This window comes from Benincasa hispida, chromosome 12, assembly GCF_027475165.1.
Source record: "Benincasa hispida cultivar pf3 chromosome 12, pf3_genome.v1.1, whole genome shotgun sequence".
Lineage (NCBI taxonomy): Eukaryota > Viridiplantae > Streptophyta > Magnoliopsida > Cucurbitales > Cucurbitaceae > Benincasa > Benincasa hispida.
In genome coordinates, this window is record NC_143489.1 from 5,661,012 (window position 1) to 5,671,396 (window position 10,385).

Consider the following 10,385-nt stretch of genomic DNA (forward strand, 5'->3'; position numbering starts at 1 on the left):
ATATCATTAAAGAAACTAAAATAGTTGGACATGACCTTGGACTTAAAGGGATTAAAGTAAGGTGTTATTTGTTTAGGTTGAAGGATTATTTTAGTATACCTAGACTAAACCCAGAGCCTTATTGTGTTTAGGAGATCCAAGTTAGACAGATTTGAAGAAACAAAAGTCTTTTGGAGTTTAAACGTGTGAAAATTGGCAAAGAGGAACTCTACAAGATAGAAATTCTTAGTGAGAGAGATAAGATTTATGGAGGAGTTAATTAAAATATACTTTAGTAAAGAGATTATGTTCCACATGGAAAGTGGAAAAAAAAAGGAGGTGTCTTGAATTTAGTGGTTTTATCAGAGATAAGTGTGAATGAGAGAAAAGTATCCAAGAAAGTTTACTCTTTTGGAAAGAGAAAGAAATTTAATGTGTTTGAAACTCCTAGTTAAGTATGGTTTGAAGGCTTGATAAGAGGGGTTACAAGATATTTGTTTTGGTGTAAAAGAAAAATACCTCATCATCATGTGGAACTTTAGGACAGTATGTGTTAGATGGAAAGATAGCTTATGTAGGTGATTGGTAAACAAGAATCTGTTACCGAAATAGATGGTTAAGAAGGGATAAGTTAAAATGGAGTTACTAGTAATAGTAGATGTTCGAGAACTATTGATATGGTATATTGAGGCTTCATTAGTTAAGACGTAAAACATTGAGGGCATTAGTAAGATTTAAGAGATTGTGACTTTGTGTGCAAGTGTTGAAAACATGAACTAGCAAGACCATTAATTTGATTGAGAAAATAAAATAATCAAACTCGAGGTAGACAATAATGGTATATGCACAAAAGTAAGTAAGTTGGATCTTCCAATATAAATATTGATATAAGGGATAGACTTGGCAATAAAGTTGAGTTGATAATAAGAAGTTACTAAAAGTGGGTTTAGAGCATTACAAGATAATATGTATTCTCTTGCATGGGCAATGAGTTAACTAGCTTTAGGGAGTACAAGTAATCCAAGCTAGGACTTATGAATCAAGAAGGTTTTATCGTTAAAAAAAATGACTTCAAGGATCAATTGTGGTTATTACGAGGTTATGAAAATGTGTTATCAATTGACTTATGTTTTAGCATCCAGGGACTTGAAAACCTCATTTTCGGGGGGGAATTCTAGAGTCGTTCGCAGTGGGGTCTAAGTAATGATATGTGATTGTTTCAAGCCTAAAGAATAATATGAGGATAGCTCAAGCAAGTTTTATAGCTCATGACAGCATAGAGCCTCATAATGAGTTTCTCATGAATGTGAGACTTAATTAGATAGAGTCATTCTCAGACATGTAGACCCTAGGAAAGACATCACAATTGGCGCTTCTAGAGTAGAAGCAGTTTTCAGTTGACTAGATTTGTTCTGATACGTATCTTCAGATGACGCATTATATAGTATGACCAGTTTCTTCACTGCACATATAAAGTTTTCCCTGTGACATGGTAGGCTCAGATATATGTTTTTAATATATAAGACTTTCTTAATTTCATGACCGTTTTCACAGTTCTCAGCTCGGATGTGTAGAAGTGTTGCTTATTTTCAACATCTTAAGTTTCATAGTTATTTATGGAAGGGGTTATTACACCTCTTTTGTTACTAGTTTTAGCTATGTCAAACGATGACCCTCATTTTGAATCTAGTTTTTTTCTAAGAGTCTCCAGTTAGCATTGGGTACTCGATTGGATTTTGGTACAATTTTTCACCCATAAACTGATGGTCAAATAGAACATCTGAACCAGATATTAGAAGATATGTTGTGCACTTGTGCACTAGAATTTTCAGAGAGTTGGGACTCTCACCTGCATTTAATGGAATTTGTATATAATAATAGCTATCAGACTGCCACTGGCACATTTCCATTTGAGGCCCTATATGGAAAGAGTTGCAAGTCTCTAGTATGTCGGGGTGAGGTTGGTGAGAGAAAGTTGCTAGGTCCTGAGCTAATGTAGACCACGAATGAGACAATATAGAAGATCAGAGCTCGTATGCAACCAGCTCAGAGCAGACAGAAGAGTTACGCCGATGTAAGTCGTAAGGATCTGAAATTTGAGACTGGTGTGAAAGTGTTCTTAAAAGTGGCACCTAGAAAAGTATTCTGAGGTTTGACAGGAAGGGAAAGTTGAGTCTGAGATTAGTTAGACCTTTCGAAGTCCTGAAACGAGTTGGCCCCATAGCTTACCATTTGGAATTGCCCCTAACACTGTCCTCAGTTCATAATGTCTTCCACGTTTCGATGATAAAGAAGTATATAACAGAACCATCCCATGTAGTTGACTACGAGCTCTTACAGTTGAATGACAACTTAAGCTACGAGGAGAAGCCTATAGAGATCCTCGTCAGAGAGGTAAAAACATTGCACCGCCGGGAAATTGCTTTTGTGAAAGTCCTGTGGCAGAATCACCAGTTCAAAGAGGCTACCTGGGAGCGAGCAGTTGAGATGAAGGCCTAGTACCCAGAGCTTTGTCAAGAATGAAATTTCGAGGACGAAAGTTCTTTGAGGAGGGAAGAATGTAACACCCCCGGAGGCTTTTTTTTTTTTCAAGAATGAACTTTCAAGGACGAAAGTTCTTTGAGGAGGGAAGAATGTAACACCCCCGGAGGCTTTTTTTTTTTCAAGAATGAACTTTCAAGGACGAAAGTTCTCTGAGGAAGGAAGAACGTAACACCCTACACATTTTTTAGTAATAATGTAATTTCAGTAACTTTATTATTTAGAATTTCAGTAATTATTATTAGTTGGAGGACATTTTTTGGAATTTTTGACTTCAAGTGTAAGTGCGGGAATTTAATTGTTGGCGTGAAATTATTCAAATTGAAAATTAATGGCAAGAATTAATTTGATTTTGAAAACGGAAAGGAATTTAATAGTATAAAATGAAAAGAAATTAAATGTAATTATATTTATTTCCTTTTTTGTTTTTTTTTATAAAATGTCAAACCCCACCCCCCTTTTCTTCCTCATGTTCGTGAGCCTGTCCGATGCCGCTCAAAGCCACCGCGTTAGTTTCATTTTCATGACCTCCGTCCACCACTGCTCAAGCGTATTTCGTCTTTTCCGTCACTGGATCTATCAATTTGGGTACGATTTCTGCCGTTTGGGTTTGTTTTCGATTGATTCTTGAATACTCATTTACTTTCGGCATCAATTGGTTGATACCCATTGTGTTTCAACTTTGGATTCAAGTTTGTGAAGGTATTAAGGTGTTGTTCAGTGAAGTTGGAGTTTGTTTTAGCAGTTTTGTTAAGTTTGATGTTTTGATTACCCTCTTGTGGATTAATTTTGGTTATTGAAAAATTTTGGTAAAGTCATTTGGAAGTGATTTTTCTGACGATGAGATATGGTTTAGGATTATATGGTAGAAATCATGCATTGGTGATATTTTGTGAGAAGGGGGTTGAGAACCTTGTGAACTTGTAAAGAAATGTCTAAATGTTGGAGGTACGTTGTTACTTTATGTGTTTTGGCATAAAATTTTTGTTCTTATGTTTTTGCCTCTCAACTGTTTGTGTAAATGTCTCAATGAAAGTGAGCTATGGTTTCACTCCAATATGTCTCTCTGCTCCTTGATTTTGGCCTTTTCATGTGTCTATGGCCTTTGAAATTTGATTTGATTAGTGGTTTTGTTGTATATGATACATTTGTTGAATTACTTGAAGTTCTAGTGCATAATTACTTGTTACATTTTGTGATAACATCCTTAAGAAAGGTAGGAGTGAGAAACTGAATGATGAAGCAATTAAGGAGACACTTGAGAAGGTAATTTTTACTTTGATTTGGTATATCTCATTTGGATGTGTTTTTACTGTGTACTGGAAGTTTGCTGCTGTAGTTAGGAGAAATCTAGCAATTTGGATGTGGGTAGTTATTAGCCTAAGCATACTGGAAAATAATAAGTGTTATCTCCTAGACTGTGGTATTTGTTTGGGTTGAAGAGTGATGCAAGTAGAGGAGCGAAAAGCAACAATCCAAGTAGCTGAGGTAACCTTCTGTGCCAAAATTTTAAGTAATTAAAGTTATGGATAGGATTCATCAAACAATACTTTATACTGCACTGCAAAAGATGGTGGCTTTGACCACTGGAGCCACAGGAGGAAAGTCACCCTCTTTAAAATTGGACATTCCTATACCTTCAAGAATGCTAGCTTTAGAACTTCAATCAAACTAAGTATTTTGATGATAACAAACTCATATTTTTTGTACTAACATTTTCAGTGTTTCAGAGTCGCTATCTTGTAGAGCTCGGAAAGACGATTCCAACGCAATTTGAATCGTTCAAATCGGAGTTCAAACGAGAAAGTTATAAGCAAAAGAAGATTGGAGAGAAAATCCAATGTGGCAGTACCACGTGACACCTTGCTGACGTGGCATCCGACGTGGCGGCTGACGTGGCATACAAATGATCAATATGGATGACGTGGTAGCTGATGTGGTGGATGACATGGCGCTCACTCCAGTCACTTTCTGCTGACGTGGCGATTGTGGACGAATGAGATAATGACAAGTGGCGGTCACCCTAACTTCACCCGCGGACGCACGCGTGTGCTACACGTGCCTGCGATTTCTTCACACAATGTGGTGCATGATGCTCAATCTCCTCCCCTGTGCCCGTGGTGCTCATATCATCCGGCTATTTTTTATTTTCATTTTTATTTTCTTATTTTCCTTTAATTTCCTGATCCAATTTTCTCCAAATTCGCACCAAATTTCAGCCTTTTCAAATTTGATTTCCTTCCTAAATTTTCATCCTTCAAATTCTTTTTATTCTCCAAATCTCAATATTTCCAATTTTTCAAAATTTCTTTTCAAATCCTTTCCTTTTCTATTTTTATTCAATCTTCACCCTTCATTTGCAATCATATCCAATGGCCAAAATTTATCCCTCTCGCCTATAAATTCGACTTGATTTTACTCTTCATTGACATACTAAAAGCTATCAAGTCTCAAGCTCTCAATTCTCTCTCCTCTCAAATTCTTGTCCTCCTTGCTCCTAAATTGGCCTAGAGTTATTTTTGCGAGTTTTTTTAGTGCTCAACTTGTGTATTTAGCCTTCAAGAGGTAATATTGTGAGGTTTTTCTTTTTTTTTTTTTTTTTTTTGGGAATTGTATTAAGGTCTGGGTACACCTTGGGTTGTGAGAAAAAGGAATTGGTTTGATCCTGAACCAGTAAAAAGGATCTTGGGTTTCTCTTTAGCCTAGGAAAAATAGGGTTGTGTGTCAGTTTGGTCCTCACCTGCAAGAGGATCACTTAGTGAAATACCTAAGAAGGAGTCTTGGAGAGTGGAGTAGGCAATTTGTCGAACCACTATAATTCTCGGTGTTTTCTTTTCCTCTCTCTCTTTTATTTCTTGTGTTCAAATTTTTTACTTCTTGTCTTAGTTATTTTTTTTTAATCTTTCCCAATTGCATGATTTAATTTTTAGTGTGTTATTTAAATTTATTCTTGATTAAATTGTCTTTAAATTTGAAGTTATCATAGCTTGCATGATTTAAGTTTTTTCTTGCATAAATTTTCTTTAATCAAATTAGTGAGTTAACTCTATTGAGCATTGTTTGAAGATAAAATTATTTGAAAAAAAAAATTTAGTAGTCAACCCTATTCACCCCCCTCTAGTGTTGCCATTAGATCCTACAGTAACAATTTTACTTTTGAGGAAAATGGACCTTCTACTGATGAGTTATTCTATAAGAAATTGGTCCCCTACAGTGGTGAGGTAGGGAAAAATTTTGTCAACGGTATGAAATGTGGAGAAGTTGAAAGTTATCCATTGACTTTGCCAAACAATCACAAGCAGTTCTGTTATGAAGGTATTGAGATGGTCGTTCAATGATGTGATACAAGCATGTGCACGTAGTAGGAACTGTGGTCTTGCAGAGCAGCTAATGCAATAGGTTTTATTTCATTCCTTTGAGATCGATTTTATTTAATGATATAGCCAATTGGTACCAGAAATCTTGAGTTAAGATAATATTTTTCAAAATGACATCTCTTATTACCAAAAACTTTTATTCTATAAATATTTTTTTTCATTAAATAATGGGTTTCAAATGCTTTAAATAGTTGCCACTTTAAGTTATTCGGATTTTCATGTTCTTGAAATAATGTGTTATGTTATGCATTATACCTCGTTCATATTTTTAACCTTCATTTAGTTTAGTGTTTCATGTGTATTAACGACACTAGGAACCACGTCTTTGAAGATGCATGAACTCGGAGTGCAACCTTCACGCCACACATTCGATGGTTTTGTTAGATCAGTTGTTTCAGAGAGAGGTTTCAGTGATGACATGAAAATAGTAAGTTATTTTGGCTTTGATTAGATCTTGATTATCATTACAAGCTAATCTTTTGCGTTTATTTATTATTTATTTTATTTTTTTTAATGAGTTTTTTATTTTCATTCTAAAGCCAAATATGTATTAATTCCCTAAAAAAAATCCCCTCTTTTCCGGTTGAAAATAATGCAATAGAGGGAATTGAAACCATATGATTCAACAATTGTTGTTGTTTCACTACAAGAATATGTTTGGAAAGAAGTGAGAATCTCAAGTTATTACAAAGTATAAAACTAAGAGAGATGGCTTATATGAAGTTAGAAGAGCTGGAAATATGTAATTGGCTATATTTATTGATATCAACTCTTGAGATCTATTTGTTTTTCTTGGAAGAATATGTTGAAATTGGCTATTTCTGTCAATTATTGGCATTGACTTCGTGAGATTTGAGTAGTTTGTTCAAGGGTTGAATTCCAATGTGTTCGGAGACGTAAAATTTAGATTTATACGAATGACCAGATCCCTGAATCTATTTTTTTAAATCGGCATCACTCTTCTCTTTTTAGATTACGAATATTCACTGTGGAGATTGCCCAAAGGGAGTGATGAGAGGGAAAAAGTTAAGCATGAATTTCACCTTAGATCTGCACGTAGAATTCAAGAATTATGCTTCAAAAATGGAGGAATATATATCAAGCTTGGTCAACATATTGGTCAGTTGGTATGCCTTCTATCCACATCTCTGATCATGTGATGAAAAAAAAGATGGGCCTGCAGTCCTTAATTTGCCTTACCTTGTTTCTCATGCAGGAGTATTTGGTGCCCTAAGAATATGTCCAGATAATGAGAGAATATATGTTGAACAAATATCCAGTATCCCCGTACAACCAAGTGTGTGAAGTGTTCAAGAGAGAGCTTGGCATGACATCGGATAAGGTATATTTACTTGGCTAACCCGTTTCATATAATCAGATTATGCATTCATTCTATTGAATGGAGATTACTTTTGCAATCTGATAGAAGCTGGTTATCTTGATTGTGTTACTGTTGCATATGAGTTGGCACTTCTGTTTTCTATATCCTTTTTCGTATAATCTCATTGTTATTGATTTAATACCATTATTTTATTGTAAAAGAAATTTGTCTCATGAAGCAAGCCTTCTCATGTGCAGATCTTTTCTGAATTTAATCCTGATCCAATAGCCAGCGCTTCCCTTGCACAAGTGCATGTTGCTCATACCCATGATGCGCAAAAAGTTGCTGCAAAGGTCTTATTGTACTCAATAAATTTGAACTTGAATTCACATGTACTTATATTGATTTGACTTTTGAGGGTCAATTTTGTTTACCTATGGTCCCTTTATATTCAGGTGCAGCACACTCATATGTCTGATACTGCAGCTGCAGATCATGCTGGTGTTGCATTAATTGTGATCACCCTATATCGATTTTTTCCTTCTGTTGATTATAGGTAATGTTCTAGAACATCTTATGACCTTGTTAAGGGTTTGTTGATGAATGCATTCTGTCCATATAAAACCCATATAAATCATGCATCTATATACTCTGAATGAAGAAAAGTTCTGCTCTATCTTGAAAAATGTTCTGCAACAATAATATTGTTCCATAGACTTTTGGTGATATATGATCTCTTACGATGAAGAATGTTTTTTTTTTTTTTTGATTTAGGTGGTTGGTTGATGAGGTTAGTGAAAGTTTGCCAAAGGTAGGTTTTCCTCTCTGTCTCCTACACTCCTTTCAGTTTGTATGCCCTTTCTCCTACACTTCTTTTGCTTTGATTATATGTACTCTTTTTATGTCATGAGAAATTCTCTCTCACGATTCTTCCATATTCACATGGATGTCAATGAATTTTCCTCCTTTTTTCCCCAAGTTGTTTAATTGCTGACTTTACAATGGGATTTTCAATGTCCTATTTGCTATGGGATTTTCAACTCCATACTTAAGAAACTACGGGATTTTCAATGTCCTATTTGCTAGCTTCTGGTCATGAATTTAAGCCCCTGAAAATTTGATTGTTCCAGATTGCTCTTACCATTATGCTTTAATGCTAGATTGCATGTTAGTCTTCTCATTCTAAATCAGGTAGATTTCCTTCTGAAGATGTATTCTTGAGAACCCTTGAGATCTTATTCAACGTGTTTTCCCAAGTTCTTTCATAAACTGATCTCTAATAGGCAAATTCGCTGGGCTTAAAATAATATGAAATTATGAGCCTTTTCTATTTTGCACAACATTGAATCTGATTTTCTTCTCCTCAATGCTCATGTTATTAAGGTTTTTTTTAAGGTTAGTAACTTAACTGGATTTCCCCCCCTTTCTATTCCACTTGTAAGCTATCTGTTCATGGTGATCTCTTATTTTATATTAGAATATCAGAGATTCTATGAGAATATTGGAATTGTTTCGAACAAACACAAATTACTTTGGTTAGAAAATGAGGGGTTCTGTCCTAAAATTGGTATTTCAGTCACTGTTTTGGAACTTAAGTACCTCAAAGTTATTGACCATGGAGTTTATGGATGGTGCTCAAATAAATGATGTTAAGGCCATTCAGAAACTTGGGGTTCAACCATCAGAAGTTGCAAAATTAGTAAGACCACACATTTTGTTTGTTCAAGAAAATTAGGTTTATTTATGAGCATTATTTATATTTTGTCTTCGTTCATTGAGTGTTCCTTTCTTTACCCACTTGATAGTCCTATATGCACAAGTGGTTTGTAAACTTTTATTTATTTATTTACAGTTGTATCTGACTAGCCAGAAAAAGTTTTACAAGTTTAGGAATTCAGACAATTCATTGAGATGTTATTTTAAAATATTTTTAAATTGCTTGCTTAACCATATTATGAATCAATGATATGTGTTTTACGTCACTTTCTGATAAAATTACCTCGAACTTATTATACAAGTTAGTCATACATTTACTAAGATGATATATAAGCTTGGATTTGTGCACTGTGACCCTTATGCTGCAAACTTGCTTGTCCATCCCTTACCTTCTAATAGAAGGAGCCTCTTTGGTGAACTCTTACTAAATGATCGATTTATTTGTTAAAAAACCTATAGACAACTTCTTGAGATATCCATCTATCTTCACTTGCTTGTCTGTCCTTTACCGTCTCAATGTATTCTTATTGCTAGCATGTCTCTGTCTTCACTTGCCATTTAATGTTATTTCTCTCCCTTACTGTTAGGCTTTAATATTTTCTAATGTTGATTCAATAAAGGAAAACAGTAAGAAATTGGGTGCTGGGAAAGATCTTTATGCATTGATTGCTGGAATTCTTACTATGAAACCTTGGAATCGAGTCATTGACCCAACAGTTGACCATTTAGTCATTCAAGGAACTGACAATGAACGTTCAGAATTACAGGTAGTTTCTCTTAGATGGTACATACTGCCCCCAACAAATAATAATGATAATAAAGGGAATTCTTTTATGCTTTTACACAGTGTTATAACCCATCTTGAAACACTATTTTACTTATTTGGTGAAAATCATTATTCTTATAAGTTTGGAAAAACTCTCTTAAAATGAAGTAACTTATTCTTATCACAAGCTTTGCTCTCCTCTCCTCGAGAAAGTTCTAATGATTGCAGTCACCTTAGTAGACTTCTCAACTGGCTATCTAACGACGTTCGACCTTTCTTTCTTCTCAGATGTATGCTTCAGAGTATTTCCCCTAAATCTCAGAGCTCCTTACGAAATTACCACGTGTAATTTTATAGTGGAGGCTGCTACATCATTCTTTACACCTACCACTCTGGTGAGATGAAAGAAGATTATTTCTTGTGCTCTTAGTTTGGAAAGGATAGCATCGAGGTTATTTAGCATTTAGGATTTATTTTGAGAAAATCTAACTATTGTAAGTTATATACTTAAACTTGGAATGTGGTGGTACACTTGCCAATTCAGTTGAATAATAGTGCTGATTCTCTAAGAAAGAGAATAATGGAAGATGGTTTCCTTGATCTAATGAAAGTACTCTTGATTCTTGTAAAAGAATAATTGCTTGTAAACAAGTGTAGGGATGTTTCGTCATTCCTTACATTTTCA

The 10,385-nt window shown here is 34.8% G+C and overlaps 1 protein-coding gene and 1 pseudogene across 1 annotated transcript; both read left to right on the plus strand.

Annotated features, from left to right (window-relative positions):
- Window positions 1-1,985: 1,985 nt before the first annotated feature.
- LOC150031720 (uncharacterized) lies at window positions 1,986-2,478 on the plus strand. The gene is made up of 2 exons (XM_090308256.1): window positions 1,986-2,053; window positions 2,139-2,478. The coding sequence occupies exons 1-2, from the start codon at window positions 1,986-1,988 to the stop codon at window positions 2,476-2,478; spliced, it is 408 nt and encodes a 135-aa protein (XP_090164382.1).
- Window positions 2,479-5,765: 3,287 nt separating this feature from the next.
- On the plus strand, window positions 5,766-10,057 carry LOC120068261 (putative ABC1 protein At2g40090; annotated as a pseudogene).
- Window positions 10,058-10,385: the final 328 nt, after the last annotated feature.

Excerpts from the sequence above, each read along its gene's own strand:
- LOC150031720 (XM_090308256.1), top strand. The coding sequence starts at position 1,986 with ATGAGACAATATAGAAGATCAGAGCTCGTATGCAACCAGCTCAGAGCA. Across the intron at positions 2,054-2,138 it reads GACAGAAGAGTTACGCCGAT|GAAGGGAAAGTTGAGTCTGA; the intron begins GTAAGTCGTAAG and ends GAGGTTTGACAG.